Source organism: Scleropages formosus, chromosome 21 (assembly GCF_900964775.1).
Source record: "Scleropages formosus chromosome 21, fSclFor1.1, whole genome shotgun sequence".
Taxonomy (NCBI): domain Eukaryota; kingdom Metazoa; phylum Chordata; class Actinopteri; order Osteoglossiformes; family Osteoglossidae; genus Scleropages; species Scleropages formosus.
In genome coordinates, this window is record NC_041826.1 from 9231782 (window position 1) to 9251553 (window position 19772).

At 42.9% G+C, this 19772-nt stretch overlaps 2 protein-coding genes and 1 long non-coding RNA gene across 3 annotated transcripts; 2 read left to right on the forward strand and 1 right to left on the reverse strand.

Moving 5' to 3' along the window:
* Positions 1 to 1524: 1524 nt before the first annotated feature.
* LOC108920286 (uncharacterized) lies at positions 1525 to 4688 on the forward strand. The gene is made up of 5 exons (XR_001964980.2): positions 1525 to 2155; positions 2698 to 2968; positions 3111 to 3330; positions 3419 to 3722; positions 3818 to 4688. It is a non-coding gene; the product is annotated as an uncharacterized LOC108920286 (long non-coding RNA).
* A 7488-nt stretch (positions 4689 to 12176) lies between these two features.
* Positions 12177 to 14995, forward strand: mettl5 (methyltransferase 5, N6-adenosine). Its single transcript, XM_018728810.2, has 6 exons — positions 12177 to 12705; positions 14007 to 14121; positions 14214 to 14392; positions 14485 to 14567; positions 14656 to 14707; positions 14801 to 14995. Exons 1-6 carry the CDS (start codon positions 12606 to 12608, stop codon positions 14950 to 14952), a joined length of 681 nt encoding a protein of 226 aa, XP_018584326.1. The 5' UTR covers positions 12177 to 12605; the 3' UTR covers positions 14953 to 14995.
* A 357-nt stretch (positions 14996 to 15352) lies between these two features.
* On the reverse strand, positions 15353 to 18824 carry ssb (small RNA binding exonuclease protection factor La). Its single transcript, XM_018728809.1, has 12 exons — positions 18746 to 18824; positions 17914 to 17978; positions 17714 to 17817; positions 17410 to 17584; positions 17143 to 17250; positions 16959 to 17062; positions 16799 to 16870; positions 16526 to 16568; positions 16312 to 16449; positions 15946 to 16132; positions 15746 to 15865; positions 15353 to 15510 (listed from the first exon to the last, which is right to left on the reverse strand). Exons 2-12 carry the CDS (start codon positions 17968 to 17970, stop codon positions 15401 to 15403), a joined length of 1218 nt encoding a protein of 405 aa, XP_018584325.1. The 5' UTR covers positions 17971 to 17978; positions 18746 to 18824; the 3' UTR covers positions 15353 to 15400.
* Positions 18825 to 19772: the final 948 nt, after the last annotated feature.

Below are 19772 nucleotides of genomic sequence, written 5' to 3' on the forward strand. Positions count from 1 at the left end.
TAGACAGCAAGAATGACCAATGAGGAGAAGAAATTTCTTCTATTAGCAACCCTGCTGATTCCTGTAGAAAGTCCCTCCACGGTACGAACATGGTGCAGTCAGTAACTATGGCTGTCAGTGACTTGTTGTACATGTAAGACTGAGATGGGCTTATTATTCAAAGACGGGAGAGTTCTGCCAGATGTGGAATACTGCGGTGTAGATTACGATCTCCATCACCAAGGTGTCCAGCTTTGTGAAGCGGGGTAAGTGAAGCAGAGCCGTGCTGTAAAACGCAAAGTCGGGGGGAGAACGTGTGGCGGAGGAGCGCTCCGAGGAGACGATGGCCGCGGAGGTGCGTCGTCACGCTGTGACACAGCGTCTTGGCATTCGCGTTGCTGAGGGGGCGAGGCGGGGGGGACGGGGCCCGGGGCGTGAGGCGTTCAGGGGCTGCATGAGCACAGAGCGGGACGCACGGACACTAATTGCAGATGACGGAGCTCGGGGAGAAAGAGGCCTCTCGAACCCTGCGGCTCGGAACGTGACCGCGGCTCCACACCTCCTCCGTTCTCTAGGCTCACGAAACCGGTAAAAAAAAAAAGAAAACAGCTCTGGGCCTACGTGTAACGGACCAATAGCGCGGCGGAGACGCAGGCACGTACTCGGTGACAGGCGGACGATTTGCATGAGACGGACACGTATGTCCTTGAAGTGGGGCTACGTGAGGAGCGTCTGGGTGCCGCCGCTCCTCCCTACCCCACCTCGCCTCCCACGTGTCCTCCGCTCGGGCACATCCTCGCTGCCGGCTGCCTCCCCGCCTCGGTGCCTTAACCGCATCAGGCACACGGGACGCCTCGGGTGAATGGCAATAGTATGCTAATAAGCTGTGAACCATTCTATTTTTGGCCTGGCTTAGTATTTGCATAATATACCAAAGAAGGGGAGATGCGTAGGGACCCTACCTCACATCTGAAGCCGCGCAAAATGAGAACAGAGCCTGGAACAGAGGCCAGTTATTCGTGAACTAAAAACATTCACCGCAAAGAACTGGAATCAATCAAGAGAGAAAAATTAAAGGGTTTAATTCACCTTCCTATACCTAGCAGTCCGAGCCCGAGAATGGTGTTCGGTGGAGAATCACTAGTGACAGCGTGAGTTGTTCCAAGAAAAGGGACGATCGTTGTTCCGGAAATGCACCGGTCACGTACACTATTAGACTGCAATATCTGAGTCTTTTGTGCTCATAACTAACACACTTTTAACTGTGATCACGGCATAATGGAAACAAACCGGAAAAGATGTTAACAAAAGCTTAGTTGTAGCATTTCACTAGCATCTATATTGATCCTTTCTGTGAACAGAATATACTGTATATTTATTCATTTAGCTGACGCTTTTCTCCAAAATGACTTACAACGTTAATCTACTTACAGCTGTTTACCCATTTAGACAGCAGGGTAACATTACTGGAGCAATTTTAGGGTAAGTACCTTGCTCAGGGTTACCACAGCCAGAGGTGGAGATCAATCCTGTGACCTTTGGGTCCAAAGACCACAGCTCTTAACCGCTACAGTACCAGCTGTTCCTACTTTAAGGCAAGTCAGAAGATGAAGTTCATTTTTACCATAGTAAGTACATCGCTCATATCCATCTGCATGCTGCCTGCAGGAAGGATCCCTTTTGCACACAATTTTAAAGAAAGCATCGTGTCAATGATAGATGAGGCAATTAAAGCAATCGCCGCACTGCCCATTAAAACCGGTTATTTACTACTCTGGAGTTCTGCTGCCGTGAGTAAGTAGTTTGATGAAGATGACGAAGAGCAAAGTCGGGTGAATGGGACAGAGTCTGATATCAGAGATATTCTCCCATCTAATTTCACCGTATTACACAGTTTGCGCTGGAACTGATGGAAAAGCCCCAGATGAGGGGAAACACTGTGGCTGCAGTTTAAACAAAAACCAAGACAGCAGCAGAGCTTCTAACTGTAATGTTTGCAGCAGTATTTGTCAAGGTTCATGCTGTTTTCCTCTGGGTGCTCAGGTTTCCTCCCACCGTTCAAAGGCTATGCCCTAAGATACACTGGAATCCCATCCACAGAGTTCTACGCCCCACGGCCTATATTTCCAGGATGGGCTCCAGACCACCATGATCCTGCATTGTGGTTATTAATAAGGTAAGGATTCCTCATTCACATTTTATTTATAAGGCTTTCTGAGCGCTTTACACATTTCGTCAATTTATGGAAAACGTTTTACACAGTAGTAAATATTACTTCCTGCAATTCGTACAATATTTTTAACCAGCACAACGCAATGCAATAAATGTTGAAAATGTTTCATCTTTGGTGAAATTCAGTCTCAGTGCTGTGCCGTGTAAATTCCATTTGCATATCTTAATCGCGTCACGTGATGAAAACCTAATTTGCCTGTTCTTCCCCTCATTTAAGTGAGCACGCGAAGAGCAGACCCTGCGATGAGGGGCTTGTTTGCTCATGTGTAAAAAACAAAACCATTGCGGCTAATGTGTTGCGAAGCGCTGCTTAGGCAGCCGGGGAGCGGTAGGCGGTAAAGCACCATTAGATGGGCGACCACCAGAAACACTCGAGAAAATATATAACGACTCGTTCGGTGCGGTCAGTCTGAAAGAAAATGGCATCTTCAAAATACAATGTTTACGCTGTGTGGAAAGTAAAATAAAATATTTGTAATTAAACAGACCGTGAGGGATCAACGCACCCTACGCGCCCTCTACCCACACGTAAGGAAAAGTGTTTGCTGTGACAGTGACATGGATGCTGCTTGGAGAGGACAGGTGCACAGATGCACCAGTGAGAATGCACTCAGGGATGTTTGAAGGTATAGCCTCGAGCATTTATTCTCCTTATTCTCCCCGCGTCCTGCTGACGCGGGCCGGCTCCACCCTGAGACACAAGACCACTCGGTCGAGGGTCCTTCAACTGCATTGCTCTCCATCGAAGGAGAGGAAGGTATGAGATCCCTCCGAAGCAGCTCGACACAGTACCTGTCCTCATTCCATTTTAATGTCCGCTTCCCTGCTATGTGCTCTTCCCACATAACATCTCTGTTTTGAAATTGAGAAGTCATTTTCGGTTCTTCATTTCGTCTCAGACTATCCTGATTCAGCAAAGGGAAACCGAACGCACTTGAGGCGAGTGACTGGAAGCGGAGCTTTCGGTCTGACATCGCCATGGTAACCAAAAGGCAAAGCACAGCCCTGTGAGTCACCCAGCCCTCTTACAACGCCTTTACAGGAGCATTGGACCATTGGACCTCCGATGAAACCGGACGTTGCTTTTCTGTAGCTGCTATCATCTGCTAGACCTGGAAGGTACCATAACTTACACCACAGTAAGAGTCATTTTGCTGAGACATGTTAGATTTAATAAATGCCAGTAAACCTCTGTCTTTGTCCCCAGGGTGTTTCCCGAGATGTACACACTACCAGGTGTGGTAAAGAGGCGTGCAAAGGAGTATCTGTTTCCTCCTCTTAGTTTTGCCACGCAGGCAACGAAAGGTTCTTCTCTGAAAACAAAATCATCTTGAAGAGAAAAGCGTCACAAAAAAAAAGCCACAAAGCGCAAAATACCTTAATAGCAGGGTACTGAAAGAGCTTTTTGTGGAGCGGTGGTGTGTTCGGGAGGCTCATTTAAACGAACATGTCCCTTTGTCCACGCTTGGCAAGCGACGATGCAGCAGCACCACACTGACCAGAAGTGCGTGGTGGGTGAAATGCAATGGGACTTGTGCCATTTTTACACAGTTCAGAACAGAACCGTTTACGATGCCTGATCCTCTATTCCTTTATACCTCTGCAGGGTAATGGAAAGTGTTCTGGATTACAGCTGCACGGGCAAGCGTACAGAAAGAGCACATGAGGAGGAAAACAGCCAGGAAAAGGCTATTTGGAGGGTCACCGAATGCCCACTTTCCCAGTTACAGAACTTTACTGTATACAACATAGAATGAGTTACCATGCTGTGGCGCAGTGTCCATGGGGAGGCCAGGAACCCACCCATGTCCCTCTCAACGCTCTGTGACTCTCTGACTCTCTGACTCCGTGACTGACGCCCAACTGGAGATTAATTACCTTTGCAAAATTAGTTTTAAATGTTAAAGTACATGTTCAATTTGAAATTTTGAGAAGAAATGTCAGCCGCAGTTGAGACTGATTTATTGCTTAAGGTCACACGCGATCTCTGGGGAGGTCACTCCTGCGAATGTGGGGAACGCGGTACGGATCGCTGGTAAATCAGCGCAGCGGCGATGGCTGGCGGCACTGGGAGAATGGCACGCCACCTGACCGGGGACCTGGGCTGACCGCACAGTGCCGCAGGAACACGGAATGCAGCCTATCGTTTCGACTTAGAAATACCTCGGGCAGCGAGGAGAACTTTGTTCGAAAAACTTTCTTTGTGGAAAACATAAACCGTGTTCTTTTATATGTTACTGTCGAACAGCAGGGTGACAGTTGAGTTTGCTGGCCATACAACATGAACTCAACAGTATTAACTCAGCCAGCGTAACAGTGAGATGTCATACGAATCGCTGTCTCGATATCTGTCGCCTTTTACATTTTCCTAGCAGTTCAGAAATATTATACAACAACGTTTGCTCATGTGGAGCGGCGTCACATAAAAGCTCGACAACGCTGCATAAACTCACTTACAAGCGTCCTATCTGAGGAACCTAAAGCGGTATAAGCAGTGAACACACACTTCTGTGTTTTGCACAGTAAAGATGTGAGAAGGGGTGAAGAATACCCAGATGTACTCAGTCTCGGGACAATGCTCGCAAGGGCAATTCCTCTGCCTAAAGCACCTTATTAAAACTCTGGTATTCCCTTCTTGTTTGTCACAAATATCATAGTTTTCAGTATGGACATAACTAGTGGTGGCACGATAACATGCATATCTTAGCATTTTCTCGTCTTCGTGACACTCTTTTGAACGAAAATGAACAGCACAAACATCTCAGACCTCATGTGTTACAACCTGACTTCACTTTTCTATCACAATTATAATCCAGCACCTTCAGTTCTAGGAATGGACACATCTACAGCAAAAATAAGAATTTATAAATAACATAAATAACAAGCATAAATTATTTATATTAGTATTAGAAATTATTATATTATACAGTAATTATATTACAATATTGCCACATATTATATATTATTGTATTGTTACTATAAATTATTATTGTATTATAATTATTATTAGAAAGAACAAGTATAAATTACTGCCCTATATGCTGATATTGGAATTGTGTGAGGATTTCTAGGGTATATTATATATCCTATATTCTATATCCTATATCCTATATAATATAAAACTCAGAAATTATTAAAAATACAATATGAATCTGAAATTGTTTCAAGGGGATTTACGATGTTCTTTCTTTTCTCTCTGATTTCAGTTTAGACAAAGTAACTCCCCCCCCAGTAAATATTTGCTGTTCAGTTCAGAGTGATTAATGTCTGAACAGATACTCTTCCTCTCGGGCAGATTTTCTCTTCATAATTTCTTTTATGGAAAATATTTATATACTGACCCACAGGCCTAATGCCTGAAAAAGAATTCAAGATTAATGTGAGGACAGAGAGAAAAAGTGATATGGAATGAGAGAAGACACATCTTAACACAACTATCCGCGAAACACTTAAAATAAGAAAACGCACCGCACGAAGAATGAAAAAATGGAAAGTCTCTCATTATAAAATAATCATTCTTCCATTATAGTTTTAGAATGAATTATTCTAATGGGTTTTCCAGCAACACCACAAAAAAACGGTCATAACAGTGTCTCACTGCCCTCCTCTTTCTGGCCGAATGTCCTCGCAGGGGGGCTGACATGAAGACCAGATCGCCGTTCCCTGCCACAGCGAACAGCTCCCTTCCCTTAAAGCTGGAAACATTTTTCATCCACTAAGTACTCCATGTCAGGGTGGTCCCTCTGAGTCCAGTTGACTGTTAGCGGTGTGATGCAGCGTGCCCTGAGCTGGCCGCGCTGCTCCTGCGGGACCGCTTCACACTAATTTCCTCTCAACAAGCCCAGGAGACGAAGGCAGGCCACTGGACGATGTCCCCGGGCTTCTGAAAAAGGAATAAAACTGAGGAAATTCTCAGGTTTACTTACATCTATTCGTCCAGCTGATGCTTTTCTCAAAAGCCACTTACACTTATTTACCCATTTATACAGCTAGGTAATTTTACTGGATTGATTTAGGGTAAGTACCTTGTTCAAGGCTACTGCAGTTGGAGGTGGGATTCAAACCTGTGACCTTTGGGTCCGAGACAGCAGCTCTAAGCACGACACTTCTTCCTTTCCTCGAGGACTTTCTTTCCATAGTGCTGCAGAGGGGGTAGCATTGAAGGACTTGGGTGTGAAATTTATGTGGGAAGTGGAGGCCCCAGCTGCCGTGATGCGTTTCACCCTCCTCTTATTCATCCTGTCAATAAAAATTACGGCAACACCAACATACTTAGCGCTATCGCCGAAAAGAGGCCCGTTGAACAGAGGGAGGGTTACGGAGCTCTCCCAGCCTGGGATCTGACTAATGAGAAGCCATTACTGGTGTTAACATAATGGACTTTCTACAACATAGCTGTGCGCTCCAACAGGGCCGATGCTCATCGAGCCTTCGGCGTTGCCCCTGCCTTCATTTTGGAAGTGATGTACAATCCAGCAAGCGTGCCATAATGGGCAAACAAACAAGTGTCTCAAGTATTTAATGGCTCCTTTGGCGCTATTAGTGCTGCATTAAGGTAATTGTGTGAACAGATGACTGACAGCACCTCCTTCGCTGGTGGAGTTCCAGCAGAAGCGACCCAAGGATCCGACCAAATCGCATCTTGTGAAAGCTTCTGCCCTGCTAACTCGGATCCTAGCAAAGCTAAGTTGTTACGCCCTTTGAAATAATTAATGCAGTGGTAAAACAAATAATTCCAAGCCTTCGTTGGAGAAATGAATGAATAAAACCACTGAACTGTCTTTATGAGTAGGGAAAAACAAAGGATGCACGCGCGCTCATCGAAAAACACTGCAGCTTCCAAAAAGATCTTCCGTAAAGAGGTAAATGTGACGATCGCCTCCTTTTCTCTAGTTTTCTGATAGTTCAAAAACGGTGCTAATAAAAAAAACACAGTAATGTCTGGACGAAAAAACACCTTTATTCATAAAGTTAAATCCTGTGTGTGTGCGTAAATCCAGAGAGTGTGAACAAAACTAATTAAAAATCTTGATGGAGCTCATAAAGCTCACAATTTAAAAGTGTGGCAATCCAACAAAAAATTGATTAATTCATGAAAATGATCAGGTTTCCTTTTAACAACATAATGGAAATGGGTCTAAGCGATATTAACAGCAGACATTATTTAGAGAGCTGGGTTTTACAAACTAAAAAGGCATAGGTTTTACAATCAGAAAAAGAGCTAAAATGATAACGTCTTTGCGCTGATAAAGTGCACGTGGAAAGCAATCGAGACCAGCAATGACATTCAAAGTCAGGCTGACTTTACATTACCTCAACGCCCCACCTGAGTGTTTCACCTCCCCGCAGGTCAACCGACAATGTTCACACCTCCCTGAAAAGACCCTCTTGAGCTCCGGTGAAAGAGTTAACCCATGTATTCATCCCCATGGCAACCAGACTGTGCGAGGGAGCCCACCGGGGTGAATGGAAACAACAGCATTCACAGAGAGAGTCATTTCGCTTCGGTAAGGACCAAATGCCTTGTGCCTTCTGTGGGGAGGCAATTACCCAGCATCCTTCGCTTTCAATCATCACACGCGCATCAGTTTCCCTGACTTCCACAAGTGCTTGTGTGCTTCTGAGAAAAGAAAACAGCCTTTTCGGAAAAAAACAGTTGGTAATACATGGGGTTGTGAATTCTTTATCGGTTCATTTAAAACATATTTCTTTGAATTTCCCCCTGCGATCAATAAAGCATCTATCTGTCTATCTATCTATCTCCTGTACATTGCTTTATCTAATCAATTATTTCTTCATTTATGTAAATACTTATTTTTTCAATATTAAACTGTTAAATTCAGGCTTAATGGCTTCAGCCAAGTGGGTATCTACAGAAAATCAGTGACTCACACACTCGAGAGGCCCCACCGCTGGAAACAGGGCTGGCAGGAAGGATGAAACAGTAGTTTGGCCTTGTTGTTTTCCTTCCTCCACCCCCACGATTTCCCCACTCTGGTGCCCGCAGCCACTCCGGGCGAGATGGGCTGACTCAAAATAGAGACCCTTAATAGGTGGACATAAACAAATGCTGACAGGAGCACCACAGCTGAGCAACTCCCACTGACAGCTCCAAGGGTGGAGGCACAGAGAAGCCTGGAAGCTATGCAGGGTCCCAATTTGCGCGGAGTCCGCCGGATGGGCGTTGCCGTGACAACAAGCCATCCAGGGAGGGGCAAGATGGAACCTTTGTTTCCATCTTTGTCTGCAGGTCGAATTAACGCAAAAATAGGTCATCATTGGGTGCTTATAACCCATTCCATCTTCATTAGGGCTGAGCGCAGGCTGGGAAGCACAACGGGAGCCACGGAGAGCAAGGAGGCCGACGCCGGCAACATCCTTGTACTGGAGCGCATTCATCTTCATTCCACACACTGTCACAGACTCCCTGCTTTCAGGGATTGTGTTGAAACGATGCAAAATTTCATCCGTCATAATTGTCCAAAAGGCACATAGAAGGCCTTTGTGTTTTGTAAGTGATGAATTGCTACATTTATTGCAACTTTAAATATAATATCCTTTATACATTCTTCATCCTGGGATTATTGTTTTGAGATAAGCAAATAATTCTTCTCACTTCATTCCATCAGCTTGCAATGCACCGCGGTGCACAGGAATCATTAATAGAGTGGCGACCATGACACAGAGGGCGGTGACGTCACAGCTTTGCACAGTTACAGCAGGATAGCAGCTGCTGTGCCCGACGCTGTCGATCCAACGCTTCGCAGTGACGGTGCTTCGTATCCAGAGGAGACGTCACACTGGGCTTTCTAATAAATGGCCCTGTGACAGAGCTCGACACTTGATCCGCTCAGAATTTAGTGCCCCAGCACAGCAGAGCGATATGGATATGGAGGGATCCTAAAGCAAACGCATCATTTTGTGGTCTTCGGACAACGCGGTACGCAAACGCGGTCAGTTAGCGTTTGTGAGCAGCGTAACAAAATCTGGTCTGATATGAGAGCATGAATACAGACGAAACACACTAATTTCAGAATTTCTCTTGCACATATAGAAATTGCTGCACAGCAATAGTTTGAAAATCAAAAACACTTCTGTGCATAGTAAATTTTCCATATTTTCACAATATTCTTGTCTCAGAGGTACTTTGCTGTGAAAATCCCTTACAAGCATCAACACGTGCATTGTATGTACCTACGCGCCGCCCACTTGCAATATAACTCAAATTCATGTCATCCAAAAACACCCCCACATTGAAAAATAGGCGTTACTAACATATTTTATGCATATATTGTCATGTATTGATGATTTCTTAAAAACTTGGAATTATTAAAATGAGGAATAGAATAAATTGTACAAATTTCATATTTTACCACTATTCTTGTTTGCTCTTTTAAATGGCAAAATGATAAAAATCACAACAAACCTATAGCAAGCTGGAGGTGAGATTCAAACGTGTAACATTTGGGCGCCAAAGCAGCAGCAGCAGCAGCCCTAACCACTGCACTACCTGCTACCTGGGGTACAACCTGAATGGGTCACTGCCCAGTCAGCAACACTTTGGTAATAGGTTCTGTATGTAAATGTTCAAATCAAAGCGAATCAACACAAACTTTATTTATTTAAGTTTTGGGTTTTTTAAAATTTTCTGGTTTATTAATTAACGTGACAAAATCTTTTCATTTTGGATGGCCTGAGGGAACAGATTGTTCATTCGACAGTTAAAAGATAATGATGATGTATGATTTTCTGACTAGGGGTGCTCATCAAAAAAATTACCACAAAGACAGATAATACGTAACCACAGTCCCAACAAGACTTATCTGCCAAGAGGGATGTGTTAAACAGTGATCCAGAACAAAAAAAATAACATGTAAACTTGTAACACACAAGTACTTTGATTTGGTAAAGAAAATTTCTCTGTAAAATAAACATCAATTTACATTTTACATGCAATCTAAGAAAATGATCCTCGTCTTGTCTTTCTTGCTTAAAATGTACATTTCCATCTGCTTGACATCGGAAAACGATTACTTTTTGAAGGACTCCCCCCCCCAAAGTTCTCCATGACAAAGTGATACTGTTTGGCACTAAAATAATTGCTTTTAACCTTCTTCCCCAACATTACATTTAAAGATCAATAGTTTGTGTTCCCACCTTTCTAAACGGTGTCCTTTAAAGATGGTGGGAAGTCAATAGAAACCCATTTAATGGTGATTTATATCTAAAGCCCATAGTTCCCTCACACTTTGAATAATCTCAATGTTCATGTTGTGTGGTGCGGCCTGGCGAAATGGGCCCCGTGCAGGAGAAATCACAGCGGGGGCGCATTGAGGAGGAGTAATTTCTGGGGGGGGAGTCAATCATTTATATGCAAAGTGGCAGCATGTCCCTCTCCAGCACAGGAGAATGAGAATGATGTGGATGATGGGGTTAAACTGTGTTCGCCACACTTGAGCTGGAACACGTAATAGAAAAAACAAACCAATGAATGAATGGATGAATGAAGACTCTGAGGTTGCAGCAGCATACATGGAACAATGTACTAACAAAGGCAACAACCGGACAAAAAATACAAAGTAAAAGGTGACAATCTTCCTAGAATTTGACTGTAACTGTTCCCTAAGAGGGGGCGCGGTGGCGCAGTGGGTTGGACCGGGTCCTGCTCTCCGGTGGGTCTGGGGTTCGAGTCCCGCTTGGGGTGCCTTGTGGCGGACTGGCGTCCCGTGCTGGGTGTTTCCCCTCCCCCTCCGGCCTTACGCCCTGCGTTGCCGGGTAGGCTCCGGTTCCCTGTGACCCCGTATGGGACAAGCGGTTCCGAAAATGTGTTTGCTAAGACAAAATTTACACCACGTGTTACTTTTGTACCTTTCCATACGAGTCAATAGCGATGCATCATTTTACCCTATAGTAATTTATCAGCGTGCATGAGAGAGCCCATTGAAGAGCCGACGTGAAAAATCCATAACTATTTGCCCTGAAACCGAGTTAAAAAAAAAATCTGATGAGACAGTGTGTGATGTCTGAACAAAATGCAGGGCTCATTATTTGCTGGTGATCTAACATATTGCAGAGAAGCACCGGCGACCATGATGCACTGCCAGCCGAGGTGAGTAATACTCTTCGAACCATAAAGTGGGAAATAAAAGGCTGAAAATGGCAGCCAAATGCTGGAAATTCCGGGAAATTTTAAATCTCCCCTAAATCATGTAGCTTGTCGCACACAGTCAACGTTGCCTCCGAGCTGCGGTACCCGGACCGAGAAATATAGAACTGTTCCGGTGTGTGAGCCCTTACTGGACCGTCTGTGGCCCATTACTGTGGAGCAAGAGCGCCATCAATAGGCAGTCAAGTATAAGGCTGCAGGAACTCAGTGGTCTTACGTGATCAGAAAACACACACTCACACGCAAACGCACAGAATTAACATCCACGGTGTTCTATTCAATGTGTATCACAGAGCAGTTGCACACACTTATATGCACTGTTGTATAAAACAAACAGAATATGTGATAAAATATTCATGATTTGCTTCCAAATAAGAAGTAAAACTGATGAATGACTGTAAAGACCCCAAAAGTAGCAACCACAAAGGAATGGCACTTTTTTTTTTTTGTTTTTTTTTTTTTTTTGGAGCGCACAAGTCACAGCACATATTTAAAGGGACAGAAAGGGTCCCGCGCGACTGCCCACGTGGGAGGCGGGAAAAAGGCCACGAGGGAAGTGTTGCGAACGAGGAGAGCGCGTTTCATCACCTCTCCGCTGTAGTTTTCAAAAGCACACTTGTAGTAATTTGCAGAAATATGCTGCAGAATCAGAGCAACGAATAAAGTGGTTTTAACTTTGACTTATTAAACGATACAAAATCTGCGCAGCTTCCCGTTCGGCCGCTAACCGCTGTGATTGCAACGTCGGAACCATTTGGTTTCAGTTTGTTTCCCCTCGGACGGAGTTTGTAGACACTCAGAGTTGGGTTACATTTATATTGCTTGTGCGGTTCGACCAAGCAAGCGCTGTACTGTACCTGGTTTGGGTGAATTTGTAAATAACTCTTCACGTTTTACGAAGTTGCTTTTATGTACGCAGAGGTGTCAGTATGTAACGCGGCCTTTATATTGGTCTTTGATAGATAAATAGGCGCTTTAGGGACAGTGTTACAACATGAGCTGCAGCCAGGAGCCAGCAGGAAAAAGTAGCATACAGTAACTAGCAGTGAGTTCCACCAGAGAAAATGCTGGAATAATCCTAGCTGGACGATTAAACGTCAGCATTCGCGGTTTTAATTACTCGCTTTTCGGTGTCATCGGCATTGTTTGTGTCAAAACAAGATTTTATTGGTCAAAGTGGTGGTTTAGAACAACAAAAGACAGAGCGCCACACGTGTGACGGAGCGACATGAAACTAAAAGAACTGCAAAGTTGCCTTCAGCAGGTGGACGTGTTCGAGGAGCCCAAGGTGCTTCTTGAACAGTATCCTACGAGTGCTCATATAGCAGGTGGGAAGTTCACTGCGCCCAGAGCTCACACGTACTCCCTTACTGCTTTTTCTTCTTCTTCTTGTTCTTCGTCATCTCCTAATTATTCTTATTATTATTGAAAATTATTATTATTAATAATAATAAGAATAACAACTATTATTACTATCATTCATTGTTGTTATCGTTATTATTATTAATTAGTTAGTAGTATTACTAGTATTGTTATTGTACCTCTTTGGGAACAACAACAAATATATTATTTATTTCTTCTGTAATTCTGTGTCACCTGTTTGTCTGTAAATACTGGAGACACCTAGAACCACAGCAAATTCCTTGTGCATCAACACACTTGGCCAATAAAAGTCATTAATTCATATTACATTTATTCATTTAGCAGATGCTTTTCTCCGAAGCGATGTACATCTCATAGAAATACAATTTGTGCATTACATTTTGGAGAAAGAGAGGCATGCTGTAGTTGCAGACGTGATTCTTAAGTAAACCTAGTTTGTTTCTTTCCGCCTGATGCACCGATGTTCATCGCACGAGTAGGTGCACAAAACTCAGAAAAGACTAATCCTGGTCACCTTCCTACATTTTTTTTTTTTTAAAAAAGCTACACAAACATTTACAGTACTTACAATACAGGAGTAGCAGCTGTGTAAAGGCTTATCTGGGTATGATCATAATATCATGGTGCATGAACATTTACACCTTACGTGAGCTTGAGAGATCATGGGCGAAGTGAGTCCGGGAGAGGTGAGTTTTCAGACTCTTCTTGAATGTAGACAGAGTTTCCCCAGTTCTGAGAGAGAGGGGGAGGTCATTCCACAAAACGGAACCAGAACTGAGAGCCTCCGCGCTTTACCTTTTGTGCGCGGGACCACCAAGCAAACAGAAGTAAATGAGCAAAGTCATTATCATTATTGTTGTAACTGTATTGTTGTTGTTCTTGTATTTTTTTTTTTACTCTGTTATTGTTATTACATGTTTAGAGTTGATTCTGGTGTAAGGACTCTGTCCCCGGTATCCCGACGGCTTTGGTTGGTTAATTATCAAACCTGGCATAAAACACGAAACTGCATTAACATATGAAACAAATGTGTCGTGAGCTCAGATTGGTAATTAATCCCAGGGTGTGAACACACAGTCGCATTAGATTTGGATAACGGAAGGAGTGTATTTCTTTTATTTAGCTGACACTTTTGTTCCAGGTATTTTACAAATCTGCATGTGAAAAATCACCTGCTGTGCTGGATCTGTTGAAGTTGTTAATGCTACCAAAATTGATGTTTCAAGTTGTATTGTCATCCATGCAGCATGCATGCTGTACACCATACACAACACATTTGATGACATCGAGAACAAGCTGGTGGCAGACCTGGGTTGCGGATGTGGTGTTCTCAGCATTGGATCTGCAGTACTGAATGCTGGGTGGGTATCCTCCCAAAACACAAGAGCCTTTCTTTATCAGTTCATAATTTCAATTTTTATCTCTCAATCTCAAACTTTGATTCTTTTCACAGATTATGTGTTGGGTTTGATATTGATCAGGATGCATTGGACATATTTAGAAGGAACAGTGAAGAATTTGAGCTTACAAATATTGACATGGTTCAATGCGATATCTGTTCCTTGCGTGCATTTCAAAAGAAATTTGACACAGTGATCATGAACCCTCCCTTTGGCACCAAACACAATAAAGGTAAGTTACGTGCAACAGATACTGCTTTTTCCTTCAATGTTGTATGTACTGCATAAAATGTTGCTTTGAACTAAGTCAAGCATTTCTTAAAGGTATCGACATGCAGTTCCTTAAAACAGCACTGAGTATGGCAAGATCATCGGTCTACTCTCTTCATAAAACATCAACACGAGAGGCATGTGGTCTAGAGAATCTTTAATATTTCAGGCTTTGCAGCGATAGTTTACGGACTAGTTTGAAAACAAATCATATTTATGTTGCAGCACATCCAGAAGAAAGCAAATGACTGGAAGGTAAAGATGGACGTAATAGCAGGTATCAGAATTGCTGTAGAATATTAAGATTTTTTTAGAGAGGAGAAACTGATAGCAGAATTCACCCATTACACTTTGTTTCTCGTCCTAACAGAGCTCCGATACGACTTGCCAGCATCATACAAGTTCCACAAGAAGAAATCGGTAAACTACTTTGATCTAAAATTATGCATTATGTTTTGTTACTATAAGCAGCAGTGCAAGGAAGGGTGTAGTGTATGCAGAAGTGAGAAAAATGTTTTATAGAACAGTATTTTATTTTTAAAAGCTTTTTTTTTTTTTTTTTTTTTTACAAAAGTTTATTCAAAAATGGCACACATTTGGAAATAATGCAGTAACTACAGAAATATACAACTAAAATAAGGGGTAGATTGCTTAAATAAAAATGTCTGGCCTGGCAAGACTTAACTATTGGTATACACATACCCACAGAGCCTATGTACTATTTTCTCATTTACACAACTTCTAAATTATGTTTTGCATGTTACATGCATAGCACTTCTGCTTACAGTGGCCATAGGGAAAGGCAAGGGAAAAAAATTACAACCCTTTTACGTTCCAATCGTATTGCAGGTTGACGTTGAAGTGGACTTCATACGATTCTGCATAACATAAAGCCTTCACTGGAATGGATTCATGTTCTCTTACCAACAATCTCAAATAAAGATTAAATGAAAGATTTGGTTTGCTTTATTCAGTCATCTGAACCATTTTCTGTCTTCCCTTGTTTAGCAGCTGGTTCTTCAGCATCTTGTCCATTTCCTGTATCCAGAGCTCTTTTCTTAGGACTGGGAGGTGCCGCTGCTGCAAAGTCAAGGTCAGATGAGAAGTCAAACAGACCCCTCTCCAAGTTTGTTCCTTCACACAAAATCCAAAGAACTGATGCCAGACACTTTTTACACGTAGAACTCCTGGGCCTTCTAAAACACTCACGCAAAAATATCAGAAGACATGATAAAATACAAAAAAAGCCAGGAAACAACCATATTTCTCCAGCTGGGTAACGTATTGATGTCTTCAGTAAGACTTAACCTCTTACCTTCATCTTCATCCCCACTGTCAAATTTAGTTTTCTTGCCCTGGAACTTCACTTGGCCTTGATCTCTTCCACCTCTGTCTTTTCGGCCTCCTCTTCCTCTACCTCCAGATTTACGACCACCTTTGACAAAATTAATGTTAAAAGCAACTCTTCTGTCACAGTGACACTGAATAAAAATGGAAATGCAACTGCAAAGCTACCTTTGCCCCTTCGTTTGTTGAAGGACTCCTGCTGGTCCTCAATTATCTTCTTTAGTGTTTCTCTCTCCACCTCTCCCTCCAGTACCTCCCATTGCACACTTTTGTTCTTTATTTCCAGTTTGCCTCCATTTGCCTCTTTAGCCTTATCAAGGGCTTCCTTGGCATTTGATTTAAACAGAATAGTACCCTATAGAAAAAAAGTATGTCAGTTTATATATATAGAAAATTTAGAACACTTGATCATATTCATTGGACTACAAGCTTAAAGTATGGTAGCATAGTACATTAAACCCAGGTTGTGGGCAAAAAACTAAAAAGCAGACCATTACCTTCAAGGAGACTTATATTGTAAAATCAGAACCTTACCTCCTTGGCTCCTCTAATGAAGTCAATCCATTTGATCTGACCATGTCCGTGGAATAATTCATGAAAGTCCTCTCTTGAAATCTGATCCAGATCCCCAGAAAACTTCAGAAGGCAGCCTGTCTGTTCATCGAGAGATTTCTAAAGAAGGAAATGGTATTTACTTCATCTTAAAATTACACCAACATAGGAATTATTCATCTACATTTGAGTTTACCATCTCTTCATCTTCTGCCTGCTTTTGTTTTTCTTCCTTTTCTCTAAAAATAAAAAAAAAAAGAAAAATAGATACTTGTGACCATTGGGTAAAAGGCTGCACCACTAACCACTCTGGTACCAGCTGTCCCAATACGGAATGAGAGGCCCACAAGGGGCTTAACCAGCAATCCCACAAACACCAACAATCGCACTGAAACGCAACACTAAAAGACTGAACTCAGTAACCTATCTGGCTTTCAAATGTATACAAAAACTGAGCAAAGACACTTACTGTTTAGCTTTAGCCTTGGCCTGTGCTCTGATTTGTTTTCTTTCCTCTGTTTTCTTGGCATAGTAATCCTCTCTGAAAATACAGACACCACATGTTTGTCAACAGTCCAGCTGCAAATTCATAAATGTAATCAAAACATAAAAATTTGGTTTCCACTTACTTTAACAGGACAATCATTTCATTGTCCTTGAATGTCTTTACATCTGGATGAGCCACAAACTGCTTTGCTGATTCTTCTGAGTCCAAAACAAGGAATATGGAACCCTGGATGGAAAGTAAAGAATTTAAATTTAGCCGCATCATCTGCTGGTAAAGAAAATGCAGTGCAAGGCACATGTTCTTACTTTAAACTGCCTCTGTAGATTTCTCCTCATTTGAATATTTTCAATATTTCCCTTTCCAGCTAACCATTCCTGGATTTCATCAAGGGTTGTTTCTATAGGAAAACCTTTCTGTAAAAGAAAAGAAAAAAAAAAATGGAAAAAGAATGTATATAAGCACCAAACATGACGACAAAACCCCAGCACGGATACAAGATTTTAAAGCTAATTAGAACTAAAAGGCAAATTACACTCCACATGCACTGAAAGGAAGGGGGGGGGACAACTTACTATGTAAACAGATTTGTGTTTCAGAGCATCTTTGTACTCGTCGTTCACTTCTGGAAGGGGCCTACTCAGAGACCGTCTGATTTTTTTCTTGTCTTCGCTGATTTCCATGAGGCCTGTTGCGGATTTTTGCAACGACTCAATAATAACATTGAAGTCTGTGGTTAAGCGATTCAGCCTGGAGGGAAAAAGAAAAACATTTAAATTTTTTGGTTGAAGTCGCATCATATTTGCTTCACGGCTATGTTTCGATGCCATCCCAGACTGCGCAGTGCCTCATCAACCGTACCTGCGCCGCGTCACGTACCTGTTAAATTTGATCATCGTTTCAAGCGGCACCCAGCCATCATCCAGCTTCAGCTGCTCTTTGAGGAACTTGTCCCGGGGTAGGTTATGGTCACCAAAGTAGTACTTTTTTGGGGGGGGGGAAAGAGTGGACAATTTGTTCATTTTAAATCAAAATACTTCACTTTACCACACTGGTGAGACTACACGTGGTGCATTTACCTCGATCTGTTCGGCCACCTTCTTTTCAAGGGGACTTTGTGTCTGATTTTCGGCCATTTTCTATTCTGAAAAAAGAAAGACATAGTAATAAGGTCAAGGACACTTTTGTATCAAATCACGTTTGGCATATTAATATGCTACGAATCGGTGTGTTTTACTGTTACTAACAGACAGCAGCTGCTGGTGAATAAGGACGAAAGGAGCTCCGGCGTTTTCAGCCCTACACTCAAGTCAGTCAAACTCTTCATAATCATAATTCAATTGTCACTTAAAATCGATTTTATCTAACGGTTTTGCGGCATTAGCAGTTCCCCACTGCCAATTTAACGTGACGCCGGTAAGCGGAACTGCTTTCAAATGCTGCATTTTATCCCCAACCCTACATTTTGTCATCAAACCACGGTCTCTGTGTGTAGAGGATTTAAAAATCCTGCACGTGCACGCGGACGCACGCGGCACGAGGGACCCACGCGGCTCGCGGGACCGACGCCGATGGCGCTTCCGGCTCCCATCGCACAAGAGGGCTGCGCTGTGGCTCGCCAGCTACTTATATGTAACTTAACACCAAATCAGCAGCGCAGACGAACGCCGCCACTAACCCGGAGTGACGAGGTAGTGAAATCCAACCAGTCGGATTTCAAACACACTTCATACTGTTATACTCCTCTCGCTGCCTCATTCTTTGTGTCCACACGACGGCGCATGGCGGCATGGACAATATTATGTGGTGCGAAGACAACACGCTGTCCTTCTTTTAGCCACATATTTCCAAAGGAGTAATTAAACGCTAATAAGTGACGAATAATGCTGTGAAATTACAAGCGTTACCTACCACCGCTGCTTCCAAACTCCTCTTCTACCGTGAGCCTCTTTGCGGCAGCTATCCCAGCATCCAGTGCGCTTCTAAGGAGCGCGTGATGCACCAAAAAGCACGGCTAGCGCCCCTAGCGATGAGTATGCGGTACTACACCGATTGCCCTAACGAGGGGCCTCCGCGTTCTCGCTCTTTCTCCTGTAATGACCTCAGTTTTCAGACTCGCTTGACGGGGTCATTCATTTCTCCCACTTTCTTAATACTACACACTGAAACAACGTGGCTAAAAGGTGGAAACACACGGTAAGATACTGTTTCTGCTCACTGTAGTTCACCATCAAGGCAAAGCGATGCAATTAGAAATGATTGCAAGTGATGTGACCCCCTTCACTGCACAGCTCTCACAAGGCTTGGATTCCTATTTGAATTTTGGTAAAGGTCATAAGGTTTTTCTTTAGAAATAGTACAAGACTTCAGGACCATGACCTGGGCCTCTGCTTGCATGATCCACATGAAAATGGGGTTCTGATGTGGTATTCCACACCTGGTTTCAAAGTAAAAGGCAAAAATACAAATATGCAATGGAGTTCTGCACGTTCTCAAGATGGCATAAACAAGCTCAAGAAATGCAAAACAGTTACACTGGGTATTCTGGACAATTCTGTGTCACATGTCCAACATAAAAAAGATTTTCCTGTAAATCAGATCTTCTAAAATATTCTCACATTTATCCCAAACATAGATTTTGTTTAAATTCCATATCTGAAAAGAACAGATGAATTTAAAAATATAGTGAAACACATTCAAAAGGTTTTTGTGTCACATACGCAGCATTGTATAGAACTATGGAACATCACTTCACTTTTGTTCACCATCTGTCCAGGTTAGGATTGAGGCGGTCCAGAGCTTATCCTGGAAGCACCGGGCACAAAGCAAGTGTTCCAGGCAAGATGCCAGTCTGTCACAGGGTAGGTAAGTATGGAAGATACTGGAGGTGATATTATAAAGCACCTTGTAATCTTTCTGAGCAGAAGCAGAGGATGAA